Here is a 15341-nt window from a genome sequence, read left to right on the forward strand (position 1 = left end):
GCACGTTTTAGGTTGACCTTTTATCCTGCTAGCGATGTTTGTCTGCAATCAGTGCTGGCACCTACAGTAGCTATCATGGAAGTCAGATCAAGTGAACTTTATTGAAGCAGATACGTGATCTATCAACCAGAGATCGCTGCCAAAGCTACATGGCACATTTATATCACGTGAGCAATCTTCTGCTAACTACCTATTTGTTCATTAAAATTTTCGTCATATGCTGGTGAAAACGTGACAATACTTAGTTTCAAGCATGTCTAATGCTGGTGAAAACGTGACAATACTTAGTGACATGCATGTCTAATGCTGGTGAAAACGTGACAATACTTAGTGACATGCATATGAAAATACGACAATGCTAAGAAAATTTAAAACGTGCATGAAAATAATAATGATAGCGTATTAATTGTTGGTTGAAACTAGCAAAGCCACTATAGCATATCTACATGTCCCTCAATTGGTAATGAAAGGTAATACGGTTCTAATATCGCAATCTCGCTATGTCATTATATGCTATACAGGTTTCAAATTCAACGGCACCTTAAGATGAGTGTGAGGTACCTGTAGGTGTTTCTTGCCCACGTCCTTGAGTAACAGACGTTTTGGAAGAATCGCTTAAAGCCGGAGTCTCCGTGGAAGAGAAAATTGATCATCCCTTGCAGGGAACTGCTAACCTCATCACGTACAACATTACCGGGGCAACCTCCACCCTGGCAAAAGAACAATTGTTCAGCAGCAATGGCTGTAGTTATACCGTTTTCCGCAAAACATCCCAACTCAAAACTTGGCGTGGCTCGGTACGGAAAAAAGTTTTCAACTGTCCAGCAACCCTGCGGCAAGTAGGTGATGAGTCTGATGACTTTACAGTAAACAAACACCGCTGTATTCTTTGTTTTGGTTGTAAAGAAAAAGCTATAAAACACCAGTTTCAGTCGACCTATGCCATTGTTTGTTCGAGACAATTTGTGTGAATTTTGCTGTCCTGCACTCCAGAAACTGGTAGTACATTTCAAGAAACGCAAACTACAACAGACAGCTTCAGTGCCGGACTGTACCTAAGTACATTGCCATATTCATTTTGTTTTGCATTCCGCGACATTTCTCAAAGTGCGATGTACACCTGGGCACTTAATTTAATTCCACATACCATCAACTTGCTCTGTTGACAAAGGAGTAGTCTTCCTAAACGTAACAGGGAAAACCTGCTCATTCCATTTATCGCAGGCAACGTTTTGCCAGGTGCAAAAGCTGTGTTTGCAAACGCAATATCGTTAAAGCGATGGCTTGTTTGCAATAGTTAAACGCTTAAATGCATATTTTTTCGCTCCACATGGCAAAATTCCAATTTTATTTGAAAGTCTGGCAAACGAAGCTAACACAGAATGCTTGCGCTCACTCATGATGGACATGAGAAATACTTGGATGAAATAAAACAGCAGTCCATAGGCTTGGAGCCTTTCTGGGCAAAGGATTCGCTCAAATGGTGATGTAAAAGGTTGGCATAATAAATTACATTCCATGGGTAAATCAAATATGAGTTTTTATTTACTGATTCAGTTACTGCATAAGCAATATGTGTTTTGTCAGACAGGACATAATGAGTTAGTTTTGATACAAAGGTAACAACCAATGTATAAACGAACGAAGAACAAGTTTTCACCTGTTGCAATTGGTAAGCTACCTACAAGGCTTAACACGTGCTTTTGATATCATTGGTACATGTGCATGCATATTTATTGAAACTTTTCTCAAAATCAATATCATTTATCACTCTTATAATGCAGTAGCAATCATTTTAACTATTTTAATGTGTTGTGACGTCTGCAGGTAATGCTGACAGCTCAGGAAAATAAAAAAGAGACTGACTATCTCACCGTAAGTTGGTCACGCATACTGTTGTTTATTACGAACAGGGTTAGGTTAGGAGAACGGGTAAGTAAAAATTTGATTTCAGCTAATTAGGGTTTAATTAACGTTAGAGTCAGATTAAAAAGTAGATTTAGGTTTACAAAAAACTGAAAAATAGCTCCAAAAGTACGATTTTTCCGGGGAAATTATGACAGCCAATAAAAAAAATACACGGCTCTAGAAGAGCAAAAAAGAAAAAAAAGAAATGAGAGAAAAAGAAAAAGATGAGAAAGAGAAAAAATCTCCTACCAAAACCACTATTGAAAAAGCGAACCGCTATCACTGGTAACCTTATTTACAATCCACACCAAAGTGGAAAGCATAAAAAATTACCCTAAAGATATTGCTAGACCGTGCTTCGTGAACAACAAGGCCCACAGTGTTTAGGCAGACTGCAAAATGCAGCATTTTGCACCCTGCTATGGTATGATAATTAAGCTTTACCTTTGGACCGATTGAAGTTTTTGCACGAGTAAAACCTGGCGATGATTCCTCATCGAGCACGAGCCCCGATTACCGAGCTGGTCTTTGTGCAAGTTCCGATTGTCACACATTTTTTTACATTGTTTTGTTTGATAGACTACTGCCTTATTTGTCTGTTAGCACTGCAAATCACTCTTGCATTATAGGCTTTCTGATACTTTCAGAGTTGATAAATTTACGAAGATAGACATGAAAAATCCTGTTCTGTATTATTTTGATGGTCAAGGCCGAGGTGAAGTTATAAGATGGATGCTGGCTGCTTGCGGACTAGATGTAATATTTTATTAATCTAAGTATTAAATTATTATCTATAATCATTATATTATTTATTTGTTTTATTATTATATATTTATTAAATTATTTACAACAATTATTAAATGATTGGTTTGAAAATCAATATAAGCATATTAATAAATTTTCAATGAATTTTTGGCCATCTCTTAGTACACCTGATAAAAAAAAATTGATGTTTGTGTAGAGAATTCAAAAATAAACTCTAACCCCAGAGTACATTCCTATATCTTGCTTTTTTATTTTATTATATACTAATAAATTTTAATTAACGTACTTAAAGTGATAAGAACTGGTGCAGTGTTATTTAGCCACCACATTAAATACTAAAAGTCAGCTCTTATCTTATATGAATACACTGTTTGCTACTACATTATGTTGCTACAAGTGAAGTGTAATTATATATAGTTTATGTGTTAAATTTTATTTCATTACTATATGCGTGTTTAGTTTGAAGAAGTTCTTCTCACGAGTAGAGAACAATACCTGAAGATGGTTGCTGATGGTTTATTTTTGTATCAGCAGGTACGTTTTAATTAAAATGAAACATGTTAATCTTCTATACCAGGGGTGGGCAAACTTGTTCAATGAAAGAGTCACTTGCGGAAAACTATAAACACCAGCGAGCCGCAAAATCAGTAATGATTGTCAATTTGGTTATTATATTATTAGTAGTCATTTTGGGATATTACTTTTCAGCTAGAAGACCCATAAAAACATGTCAGCGAGGCGTACTTTGACCACCTTTGCCATTGAGCATAGAATCTATACCTGAAAACAATGTCGGATTCTATGTCTAGTGTTACGTCATAAACGAAATGCTGGCCTAAATAAAGAAAAAAAATAGACAGAAACGTTCATCAACGGTACTCTTGGTAGACTTTACAATTTTTTTGGAATTTTACGATTCGACTAGAAGAGCCACAAAAAACAAGCCAAAGAGCCGCAGTTTGCCCACCCCTGTTCTATACAATACATATGTGCTTGTTTTAAATTAATATCAAATCAAATTTTGTTTATAATCTGTTGAGCACAGGTCTTCAAACATTTTGGTCTCACGAACTACCTTTATAATGATCAACTATAAATAAAGATGTTCTCATATGAAATGCTTAATGTATATTTATACAAGACATGTGTAATGTTCATTGCAATTGTTAATGTATGAAAGTTTGCTGATTTTGACTATGAAAAGCTTTAAGAAACAGTAAAATGGCTTTCCGGCAAGTAAAATAAAGGAAAAAGGTGGTCATAGGTCAATATCCGATTAGATTTTAAATGATGTGTGATTGTGATTGTTGTATTGGCATCTTTCAATGCAATAACAAGTTATTGATGGATATATGAGGGATGTTGGTTATAGGTTCCAATGTTGGAAATAGATGACATGCGACTGGTCCAATGTGGGGCAATTCTACGATATCTAGCCAGAAAAGGAAATCTCTACGGTGATGATGCAAAAGAACAAGCAATGTAAATAGCATATTTTAAATGCAAATCGTGCTTTTGTACGAAACTGTGCAGTCCCTTCATTCTAGCTTCACTTTTTTGTATCATGCAGGATAGATATGTATACTGATGGTGCACAGGACATGTTTAATTCTTCCTTGGGAATTCCATTTCAATCAACTGAGAATGCAAAGGATTATATGTGGAAAAAGGTGAAAGAGAAAATTTTTGGAAGGTATTTCCCAGTGTTCGAAAAGGTTCGTACAGTGCACCGTTTCATTCTATTGTTATGTACGTTTGCATTAAACATATTATGTGATGTCATTATAACAAAAATGTTGCATGAGTAACCAGATATCAATCACCATGTAGGCATTACAAAATCGCAAAAATTCATGCTTGGTTGGAGCGAGGCAAAGTATGGCAGATGTCTTGCTCACAGCAGCACTAACTAGCTTTCAAGCAAGACAACATGACATCTTAGATGGTTATCCGAATCTACAGGTGAGTAAAAGTAAAAACCCTTTTTAAATGTACATGACTCTACTAAAGCAATACCGTGATAATCTTACACATTGCAGAAATGGTTTGATGAACAGAAAAAGATTGAATGGATTTCCAAATTTTTGGCACCAGGAAGCAAAAGAAAACCTCTTCCTGATGACAAATATGTCGACACAGTTAACACTGTTTTGAATTTCCAACTAGGTTTGTAGTGTATAAAGAAAGAAGAAAGAGATTAGAAAGAGCAGTAGGATTATATTTTTGACTTACATCAGAATTAAAAATTATGCCAAAATGAGGAAGCATTGTTCAACTGTTCCTTGTAGTTCCTCATCAATGGTTAATCGTTAATCCTTATCTTGAAGTAGTTCTATATCTCACACCTTAGAAAACCCATGATGATAGTTTCATTTGCAGTATAATGCACATCTTATTATACTGATGCATTCATATATTTTGTGCAATTATGTATTGGTTGTGTTTGAGCCAGTATTCATTTTGCTTATAGTTTTCATATGATTATTTGTGTGATTTTTCAGTTATTTCTTTTGCGGTTATTAACTTAAGCTGGTTCACTGCTTGTATTGCAAAAGTTTGAAATTAATGTACTACAGAGAGACATTGTAGAAAAAACTGTTATTATAGGACATTTTCAACTGTAATTATGTCATATGTAACTCACAATTAAACTTCCGTACCATACATACTGATCACTGATGGTCTTTGCACAACTCCAACCTGGCGATGATTCCTTATCACTTGAGTGCCAGCGTTGTGCAAGTTCTGGCTTTTTTTATTTGAATTATATTGCCCAAATTTATAACTGTTCATCGGGACTGTTGAACACGAGCATGCATTGTTAATGTCTTGTTCAAATGCATTACAACAGCAACACTACTAGGACTAGGTATCAAATACGGGCCGCTTTACTGTAAGCAAAGCGCGCTAACCACTTGGCTGCCCAGCTGGCTACCTGACCAATTTACAGAAAATCATAAACATTTTCATAAAGTAATCTTTGTTGTGTTAGCTGCTGCAATGAACGTGTCTTGCAGTAAGCATACACGGTAAATAGGCTACTAAACAGGTACGGTGGTATTCAATAGACAAAGCCATGAAGTACAGTTAGCACTTTTGCAAGAGAATTAAGAGTTTCACGCTTTTTCCCAATCCTTGAAATTATAGCCTCCAATAGATAACCTATGAAACTATTTGCAGTAGGCTAATTAAGCTTGATAATAATTTTTAGATTGAAAAACAAAGTTTTTATATCGAAAAAATCATGTTAATTGCCAAAGTATGACCAAAATACATTTCAAGAAACGCAAACTATAACAGACAGCTTCGGTGGCCAACTGAACCTAATTACATTGCCATATTCGTTTTGTTTTGCTGGAGGAAGGCAGTCCGCGATATTTTTTAAAGGGCGATGTACACCTGGGCACTTCATTTTTCAACAAACCATCAACTTTTTCTGTTGACAAAAGCCAAAACGTAGTATGTGGATGTTTTTTTGCATTTCTGAGGAAAGTTGTCTGAAAATCGGTTTGAATTTAACATTTTAAATAAGCAGTCAAATTGTAAAATACGAGCCTGCTCATTAGGCTTACTTTAGGTTACAAGAAGTTACTTAACATTGGTGATGCCTCAACCAACGTGTCACGTTTTTAAAAAGAAAGCTTTGTTGCTATATCATGTGCAGTTAGTTTTGTAAGCTGCAGTTATGAGTACAGTAGCTTAGTCTTTTAACCTTATCCAAAGGTGGCTCGCGACAGTGCTATTTTAACTAGGTGTGGCCGACACTGCACACAAATTTTCAATCGTTAATTACTCGAAAACGATACGTCGTAAGCTGATTGGATTTTTACAGGTTAGTAGCAAAAACATCTGGCTTCCTGTATACATCATAATTGTAAAACTAAAGAAAGTGAATTTAGCGTAAATTAGGCATTTCTACAAGTGATACATTTCTAGAAGTTTTTCTTGTTACGCCGCGCCCCCGCTGTGCGGAAAACCAGCTGACCGCGAGAAGAGAACACAAAAGAATAAGTTAGTCGAGTTAGTAGTGCGTTAATGAGTAAACGAAAACGATTCCTTCAATGCGGAGAGAGAGAAAAATTATGACAATATGACAATATCTCAAAAATTACAAACTCCAACTTTATAAAATAAACATGGACGGATAGTTGAACATTTTTTTAGGAAAAGTCACCAAATCTCAAGTTTCTACATCAAACGATGCAACTGTACGCCACGTTTTGCTGTCACTGTGTACAGGAGAAGCCACATCTAGTGTAAATAGGGTTAAAGTTTTCAACATTCCAGAGAATAATTAGCTGGACCAATTGAATAGATTAAGTTATATACAAAGTCACTGACATGAAAGTAAACGGCTATACGTCATTCATATTGGTCGTTTCATGGAAAGGTAAGACTTAGGCAGGGTAACGTTATCTTCATATTATCTCAAGGATTAAGCAAAGCGCCCTAAGCGATAGCTCTTTTGTGAATGATGATACGTTCAAACTGGTACGGAAACCCTTTCAGCAGCTGTTCAGTATACATTTTCTCTATTTACTTTACTTTGTCAGACAGGACATAATCAGTTAGTTTTTATAAAAAGTTAACAATGAAAGTATAAACGAACGAAGAACAAGTTTTCTCCTGTTGGAACGGGTAAGCTACCAACAGGGCTTAATAGGTGCTTTTGATATCATTGGTAAATGTGCAGGCATATTTATGTAAACCTTTCACGAAATGAAATTTAATTTTCGCTCTTATAATGCAGTAGCAATCATTTTAACTATTTTAATATCTTGTGAGGTCTGCCGATAATGTTGACAGCTCAGGAAAATAAATAAGATATTGATTATTTCACCGAAAGTAGGTCACGCAGACTGTTGTTAAAGAAGGCGGTTAGGTTAGTTAGGAGAACGGGAACGCAAAAAGTTTATTTCGGCTAATTAGGGTTTAATTAAAGTTAGATTAAAAGGTAGATTTAGGTTACTAAGATATGTCTTAGCTTAACAAAAAACTGAAAAATAGCTCCAAACGTACGATTTTTTCAGGTGAATTAGTGACAGCCAATAAAGAAATACACGGCTCTCAAGGAGAGCAAAGGAAAGAAAAAAACGAGAGAAAAGGCAAAAGATGAGAAAGAGAAAAAATCTCCTACCAAAACCACTATTGAAAAAGCGATTAGCGAACCGATATCACTGGTGGTAAACTGGTAACCATATTTACAACCCACACCAAAGTGGAAGGCAAGAAAAATTACCCTGAAGATATTGCTAGACCGTGCTTCGTGAAGAACAGAGTCCGCAGTGTATAGGCAGATTGCAAAATGCAGCATTTTGCACCCTGGTATGGTATGATAAAATCTTTAACATTGGACCGATTGCAGTTTTTGCACGACTAAAACCCAGCGATGATTCCTCATCGCATCAGCCCCGATTACTGAGCTGGTCTTTGTGCAAGTTCCGATTGTCACACATTTTTTTATTTTGTTTGTTTGATAGATTATTGCATTTTTTTATTTTGTTTGTTTGATAGATTATTGCATTTTTTATTTTGTTTGTTTAATAGATTATTGCCTTATTTGTCTGTTAGCACTGCAAATCAATCTTGCATTATAGGCTTTTTGATACTTTCAGAGTTGATACAATTTAAAAGAGAAACATGAAAAATCCTGTTCTGTATTATTTTGATGGTCAAGGCCGAGGTGAAGTTATAAGATGGATGCTGGCTGCTTGCGGACTAGATGTAATAATTAATTAATCTAACTATTAAATTAATATTTATTTGTTTTATTATTACATATTTATTAAATTATTTACAACAATTATTAAATGATTGGTTTGAAAATCAATATAATCATATTAATAAATTTTCAATAAATTTTTGGCCATCTCTTAGCACACCTGATAAAAAAAGTTGATGTTTGTGTAGAAAAATCAAAAATAAAATTTAATCCTAGAGTACACTCCTATATCCTACTTTTTTATTTTACTATACATGTGTACTAGTAAATTTTAATTACCGTAGTGAAAATGATAAGAAATGGTGCAGTGTTATTTAGCCACCACATTAATACTAAAAGTCAGCGCTTATCTTATATGAATACATTATTTGCTACTACATTATGTTGCTACAAGTGAAGTGTAATTATAAATAGTTTATGTGTTAAATTTTATTTCATTAGTTAATACATGTTTAGTTCGAAGAAGTTTTTATCACGAGCAGAGAACAATACCTGAAGATGGTTGCTGATGGTTTATTTCTGTATCAGCAGGTGTGTTTTAATTAAAATGAAACATGTTAATCTTCTATACAATACATATGTGCTTGTTTTAAATTAATATCAAATCAAATTTTGTTTATAATCTGTTGAGCACAGGTCTTCAAACATTTTGGTCTCACAAACTACCTTTATAATGATCAACTATAAATAAAGATGCTGTCATATGAAATGCTTAATGTATATTTATACAAAACATGTGTAATGCTCATTGCAATTGTTAATGCATGAAAGTTTGCTGATTTTGACTATGAAAAGCTTTAAGAAACATAAAAATGGATTTCCGGCAAGTAAAATAAAGGAAAAAGTGGTCATGGGTCAATATCCTATTAGATTTTAAATGATGTGTGATTGTTGTATTGGCATCCATCTATGCAATAACAAGTTATTGATGAATATATGATGGATGTTGGTTATAGGTTCCAATGTTGGAAATAGATGATATGCAACTGGTCCAATGTGGGGCAATTCTACGATATCTAGCCAGAAAAGGAAATCTCTATGGTGATGATGCGAAAGAACAAGCAATGTAAATAACATATTTTAAATGCAAATCGTGCTGTTGTACGAAACTGTGCAGTCCTTTCATTCTAACTTCACTTTTTTGTATCATGCAGGATAGATATGTATACTGATGGTGCACAGGACATGTTTAATTCTTCTTTGGGAATTCCATTTCAGTCAACTGAGGATGCAAGGGATGATATGTGGAAAAAGGTGAAAGAAAAAATTTTTGAGAGGTTTTTTCCAGTGTTTGAAAAGGTTCGTACATTCCACTGTTCCATTCTATTGTTATGTTTGCATTATACATATTATGTGATGTCATTATAACAAAATTCTTGCATGAGTAACCAGATATCAATCACCATGTAGGCATTACAAAACTGCAAAAATTCTTGCCTGGTTGGAGCGAGACAAAGCATGGCAGATGTCCTGCTCACAGCGGCACTAACTAGCTTTCAAGGACGACAACATGACATCTTAGATGGTTATCCAAACCTACAGGTGAGTAAAAGTAAAAACACCTTTTAATTGCACATGGCTCTAGTAAAGTGATACCGTGATAATCCCACACATTGCAGAAATGGTTTGATGAACAGAAAAAGATTGAATGGATTTTCAAATTTTTGGCACCAGGAAGCAAAAGAAAACCTCTTCCTGATGACAAATATGTCAACACAGTTTGCACTGCTTTGAATTTCCAACTAGGTTTGTAGTGTATAAAGAAAGAAGAAAGAGATTAGAAAGAGCAGTAGGATTATATTTGTGACTTACATCAGAATTAGAAAATTTGCTCAAAATAAGGAAGCATTGAGTAACTGTTCCTTGAAGTTCCTCATCAATGGTCAATCCGTAACTCTTAACCTTAGCTAGTTCTATATGTCACACCTTAGCAAACCCATGATGATAGTTTCATTTGCAGTATAATGCACATCTTATTATACTGATGCATTCATATATTTTGTGCAATTATGCATTTGCTGTGTTTGAGCTAGTATTCATTTTGCTTGAAGGTTTCATATGATTATTTGTGTGATTTTCAGTTATTTATTTTGCGGTTATTAACTCAAAAGCTGTTTGAATGCATGTATTGCAAAAGTTTGAAGTTGATATACTACATAGAGGAATTGTAGAAAAAAATGATATTATAGGACATTTTCAATTGTAATTACCTCTTAGCTAACTCACAATTAAACTTCCATACCATACATACTGATCACTGATGGTCTTTGCAAAGACAAAGCCATGAAGTACAGTTAGCACTTTTGCAAGAGAATTAAGAGTTTCACACTTTTTCCCAATCCTTAGAATTATTGAAATTGCAATGGACATGGGCGGAAATAAACTGCTTTATGAAATATATAAAACAAAGGTTTTCATTTTAAAACACACCAAAGAAAAAACTTTAGTCACGCGAAAATTCGTCTAAAGAACAATCAGGTGACCTGCGTTTTTTATGTGCAAAATGCGTACCAAATTCAAGCGTACGTTATTGCTTCTAACTCTGGAGAAGATTTAAAAATGTTTTACCTGTGATGGAAGACTAAGATCCTCCATTAGTAAATGACTTAAAACTTTTTTAAATTTACCAGCGTAGAACGTGCCACAACAAAGTTCAGACGGCCAATGCAAACATATTGTTGGCCTAAAATCAATAGCCTGACAAAATACGTTCAGATGAGATGGTCAGAACACGTGCAGTGAGCTTATCTTTAGCACAGAGGTCGGGATTCGGGAACCTATGGCTCGCGAGCCAGATATGGCTCTTTTGATGACGGCATCTGGCTCGCAGATAAATCTAAGCTGGCATTTCGTAGCACAATTGTTACGAATAAAACTTTTCTGTTATTTGTAGTTTTGTAATTTCTGTATCATGCAGCACCAGAAATCGAATTAACAGTAATTAGCATGTTATTAAAGAGTAAATTCAGACATTTACCGTTGTCTAAAATAGTTGGTTTTGCTTAAAAATGCACACGTTAGTTGTACTAAGTGTTGAAAAATATTATATGGCTCTAACGGAAATAAAATTGACAATATGTGAGTTTCATGGCTCCTTCGCCAAAAAGGTTCCCGACCCCTGCTTTAGCATATGGTTAGATGAAAGATAGGTCAACGAAAGGAGATAACAGAGGATAATTTTTTTTTTGGTTTTTGTAATGACTGGTGCGCATTTTTGGGGACAAATTTGTGTGCCCCCGATTTAGGACGTTTGACCATACCCAAAATAATTGGGTCTAGTATACAAGTGCGCAACCAGTTGACGACTTAATTTGAGTAGCTGGCGTTTAGTTTACAAAGGTATCCTGTGGTTGTGCACTTACACACTAGACCCACATAATATGTGTTTGTCACTTTTTTAAGTTCAGTTGTGTAATTTCTGTCACCAATTCACCAGAATAGTTATGTGTTCAAGGGTTTTTCCCAGCTTCTTCTTATAACTCTTGGACATGGTTGGTTATTTTTATCAATTTTGTGAACATGTTTTGTTTAATATTTTTGTAAATGTGATATCAGTAAACATCTTTAAAAGCATTATTCTATCATACTTAGTTATAAAACAGGACTGCATTTGCGCGTTTTATAGCCAGTATACTATTTAGTCCAGTGGTTCTGAAACTGGGGGGCACGAGAAATGACAAACTCTCTTTGAGGTATGACGAAACATGCTTTCAACAACAGCTGGATTTTTTCATTGGATGCTTTCACTACTGGATTGATTATTTCACAACCAAGCTCAATTGCTGTCGGTTGGCAAAGGTTTGTGTTCCAAACAACAGCCCATTGATGAAAGTTATATTCAAATAAATTGCTTTTCTGTTTTATTTTGCAATAGGATGGGAACACAAGTTTTTTGGCACCGTTTCTAAACGTTTATGAACCCCTAATTTCGTGTTTTAAAATTAAACTTTTTAAACATGACCTACATATGAAGAACTCTGCTAACCTTCCATCTTATTGCACAATTCTATTATTGCTACTTTGCATGTTTTAAGCCCTCGAGCTTTGCCACTTTTTCCTGCTCGTTAATTGTTTGTGAGCATGTGCTTTTATTGTGCTATAACTGTAATAGTTAGCATCGTAACTTTGGCTCAGCACAGTTAATGGTGAAAAATAAACAATGCAATTGTAGCGGCAACCCCAACTGCTACACAACAACAATAATTACAATGGAGTAGTTATATTCTTGTTTTTTTTGTGACGTTATCTACTAATTCATTATTTAACCTATAATAGCCAGTTTACTGATATGAAAAAAGTTCCGATTGTCACACATTTTTTTATCTGTTTTTTAATGGTTTACTGCCTCATTTGTCTGTTAGCACTGTAAATCAGTCTTGCATTATAGGCTTTCTGATATTTTCAGAGTTGATAAACTTTAAAAGATAGACATGAAAAATCCTGTTCTGTATTATTTTGATGGTCAAGGCCGAGGTGAAGTTATAAGATGGATGCTGGCTGCTTGCGGACTAGATGTAATATTTTATTAATCTAATTATTAAATTATTATCTATAATCATTTTACTGTTTATTTTTTTTATTATTATATAATTATTAAATTAGTTATTTACAACAATTAATAAATTATTGGTTTGAAAATCAATAAAAGCATACTAATAATTTTTCAATGAATTTTTTGCCATCTCTTAGCCCACCTGATAAAACAAGTTGATGTTTGTGAAGAGAATTCAAAAATAAACTCTGACCCCAGAGTACATTCCTATATCCTGCTTTTTTATTTTACTATATATATACTAATAAATTTTAATTACTGTAGTTAAAGTGATAAGAAAATGTTGCTACAAATGAAGTGTAATTATATATTGTTTATGTGTTAAATTTTATTTCATTACTATATGCATGTTTAGTTTGAAGAAGTTTTTATCACCAGTAGAGAACAATACCTGAAAATGGTTGCTGATGATTTATTTTTGTATCAGCAGGTGCGTTTTAATTAAAATGAAATATGTTAATCTTCTATGCAATACATATGTGCTTGTTTTAAATTAATATCAAATCAAATTTTGTTTATAATCTGTTGAGCACAGGTCTTCAAACGTTTTGGTCTTACGAACTACCTTTATAATGATCAACTTAATAAAGATTCTCTCATATGAAATGCTTAATGTATATATATACAAGATATGTGTAACGTTCATTGCAATTGGTAATGCATGAAAGTTTGCTGATTTTGACTATAAAAAGCTTTAAGAAACAGTAAAATGGATTTCCGGCAAGTAAAATAAAGGAAAATAGTGGTCATAGGACAATATCCGATTAGATTTTAAATGATGTGTGATTCCTGTATTGGCATCCTTTCATGCAATAACAAGTTATTGATGAATGTTGGTTATAGGTTCCAATGTTGGAAATAGATGACATGCAACTGGTCCAATGTGGGGCAATTCTACGATATCTTGCCAGAAAAGGAAACCTCTATGGTGACAATACAAAAGAACAAGCAAAGTAAATATATTTTCCAAATGAAAATCGTGCTGGTGTACGAAACTGTGCAGTTCCTTCATTCTAGCTTCACTTCTTTGTATCATGCAGGATAGATATGTATACTGATGGTGCACAGGACATGTTTAATTCTTCCTTGGGAATTCCATTTCAATCAACTGAGAATGCAAAGGATGATATGTGGAAAAAGGTGAAAGAGAAAATTTTCGAGAGGTTTTTTCCAGTGTTCGAAAAGGTTCGTACATTCCACTGTTCCATTCTATTGCTATTTTTGCATTATACATATTATGTTATGTCATTATAACAAAATTGTTGTATGAGTAACCAGATATCAATCACCATATAGGCATTACAAAACTGCAAAAATTCATGCTTGGTTGGAGCGAGGCAAAGCATGGCAGATGTCCTGCTGACAGCAGCAGTAACTAGCTTTCAGGCAAGACAACATGACATCTTGGATGGTTATCCAAATCTACAGGTGAGTAAAAGTAAAAACACCTTTTAAATGTACATGACTCTACTAAAGTAATACAGTGATAATCCCACACATTGCAGAAATGGTTTGATGAACAGAAAAAGATTGAATGGATTTCCAAATTTTTGGCACCAGGAAGCAAAAGAAAACCTCTTCCTGATGACAAATATGTCGACACAGTTAACACTGTTTTGAACAGAAAGTAGAAAGAACAGTTGGTTTAGTTTTGTGACTTACATCAGAATTAGAAAATTTGCTCAAAACAAGGAAACATTGTTCAACTGTTCCTTTTAATTCCTCACCAATGTTCAATCCGTAACTCTTAACCTTAGCTAGTTCCATATCTCACACCTTAGAAAACCCATGATGATAGATAGTTTCAGTTGCAGTATAATGCACATCTTATTATACTGATGCATTCATATATTTTGTGCAATTATGTATTTGTTGTTTGAGCCAGTATTCATTTTGCTTGAGGGTTTCATATGGTTATTTGTGTGATTTTCAGTTATTTATTTTGCAGTTGTTAACTCGAAAGCTGTAATCGAAAGAGGAATTGTAGAAAAAATGATATTATAGGACATTTTCAACTGTAATTACCTCTTATGCAACTCACAATTAAACTTACATGTCATACAACAGGTTATGGCATGGTATATATTTCTACTTAAACTGCACAACTTCAACTCGGCGATGATTCCTAATCGGTTGAATGCCAGCGTTGCGCAAGTTTTTATTTGTATTATATTGCCCAAATTTAGAACTGTTCATCACGAGCATGCATTCTTAATGCCTTGCCCAAGGGTACTACAACAACAGTACCACTAGGTATCAAATAAAGGCCGCATCATTGTAAGCCAATTTCTAGGCAATTTCAATTGTAAGCCAGACTCTAGTAAATCATAAACCTTTTCATGAAGTAATATTTGTTGTGTTAGCTGCTGCAATGAACGTATTTTGGAGTAAGCA

General features: G+C 34.3%; 3 protein-coding genes across 5 annotated transcripts; all 3 read left to right on the top strand.

The window, feature by feature from the left end:
• The first annotated feature begins 1 nt into the window (after position 1).
• Positions 2-5345, top strand: LOC143465118 (glutathione S-transferase 3-like). Of its 2 annotated transcripts, none has more exons than XM_076963284.1 (10): positions 2-167; positions 522-1495; positions 1588-1672; positions 1828-1932; positions 2556-2664; positions 3133-3207; positions 4046-4155; positions 4244-4388; positions 4504-4635; positions 4713-5345. In XM_076963284.1, the coding sequence occupies exons 5-10, from the start codon at positions 2581-2583 to the stop codon at positions 4845-4847; spliced, it is 681 nt and encodes a 226-aa protein (XP_076819399.1). In that variant the 5' UTR covers positions 2-167; positions 522-1495; positions 1588-1672; positions 1828-1932; positions 2556-2580; the 3' UTR covers positions 4848-5345. The 2 variants fall into 2 exon arrangements, with proteins under 2 accessions (XP_076819399.1, XP_076819398.1); XM_076963283.1 differs by having other exon boundaries at positions 1828-1875.
• A 1947-nt stretch (positions 5346-7292) lies between these two features.
• Positions 7293-10643, top strand: LOC143465120 (glutathione S-transferase 3-like). Of its 2 annotated transcripts, XM_076963288.1 has the most exons (7): positions 7293-7311; positions 8289-8397; positions 8852-8926; positions 9352-9461; positions 9550-9694; positions 9806-9937; positions 10015-10643. In XM_076963288.1, the coding sequence occupies exons 2-7, from the start codon at positions 8314-8316 to the stop codon at positions 10147-10149; spliced, it is 681 nt and encodes a 226-aa protein (XP_076819403.1). In that variant the 5' UTR covers positions 7293-7311; positions 8289-8313; the 3' UTR covers positions 10150-10643. The 2 variants fall into 2 exon arrangements, with proteins under 2 accessions (XP_076819403.1, XP_076819402.1); XM_076963287.1 differs by lacking the exon at positions 7293-7311 and having other exon boundaries at positions 8225-8397.
• Positions 10644-11379: 736 nt separating this feature from the next.
• LOC143465121 (glutathione S-transferase 3-like) lies at positions 11380-15038 on the top strand. Its single transcript, XM_076963289.1, has 7 exons — positions 11380-12193; positions 12801-12909; positions 13303-13377; positions 13791-13900; positions 13988-14132; positions 14244-14375; positions 14453-15038. Exons 2-7 carry the CDS (start codon positions 12826-12828, stop codon positions 14576-14578), a joined length of 672 nt encoding a protein of 223 aa, XP_076819404.1. The 5' UTR covers positions 11380-12193; positions 12801-12825; the 3' UTR covers positions 14579-15038.
• Positions 15039-15341: the final 303 nt, after the last annotated feature.

This window comes from Clavelina lepadiformis, chromosome 7 (assembly GCF_947623445.1).
Source record: "Clavelina lepadiformis chromosome 7, kaClaLepa1.1, whole genome shotgun sequence".
Lineage (NCBI taxonomy): Eukaryota > Metazoa > Chordata > Ascidiacea > Aplousobranchia > Clavelinidae > Clavelina > Clavelina lepadiformis.

Coding starts and splice junctions, on each gene's coding strand:
- LOC143465120 (XM_076963288.1), top strand. CDS start 8,314: ATGAAAAATCCTGTTCTGTATTATTTTGATGGTCAAGGCCGAGGTGAA. Junction 9,462..9,549: donor GATGCGAAAGAACAAGCAAT/GTAAATAACATA, acceptor TGTATCATGCAG/GATAGATATGTATACTGATG. Junction 9,938..10,014: donor ATGGTTATCCAAACCTACAG/GTGAGTAAAAGT, acceptor CACACATTGCAG/AAATGGTTTGATGAACAGAA.
- LOC143465118 (XM_076963284.1), top strand. CDS start 2,581: ATGAAAAATCCTGTTCTGTATTATTTTGATGGTCAAGGCCGAGGTGAA. Junction 2,665..3,132: donor TGGCTGCTTGCGGACTAGAT/GTAATATTTTAT, acceptor ATGCGTGTTTAG/TTTGAAGAAGTTCTTCTCAC. Junction 3,208..4,045: donor GTTTATTTTTGTATCAGCAG/GTACGTTTTAAT, acceptor TGTTGGTTATAG/GTTCCAATGTTGGAAATAGA.
- LOC143465121 (XM_076963289.1), top strand. CDS start 12,826: ATGAAAAATCCTGTTCTGTATTATTTTGATGGTCAAGGCCGAGGTGAA. Junction 14,133..14,243: donor TTTTTCCAGTGTTCGAAAAG/GTTCGTACATTC, acceptor ATCACCATATAG/GCATTACAAAACTGCAAAAA. Junction 14,376..14,452: donor ATGGTTATCCAAATCTACAG/GTGAGTAAAAGT, acceptor CACACATTGCAG/AAATGGTTTGATGAACAGAA.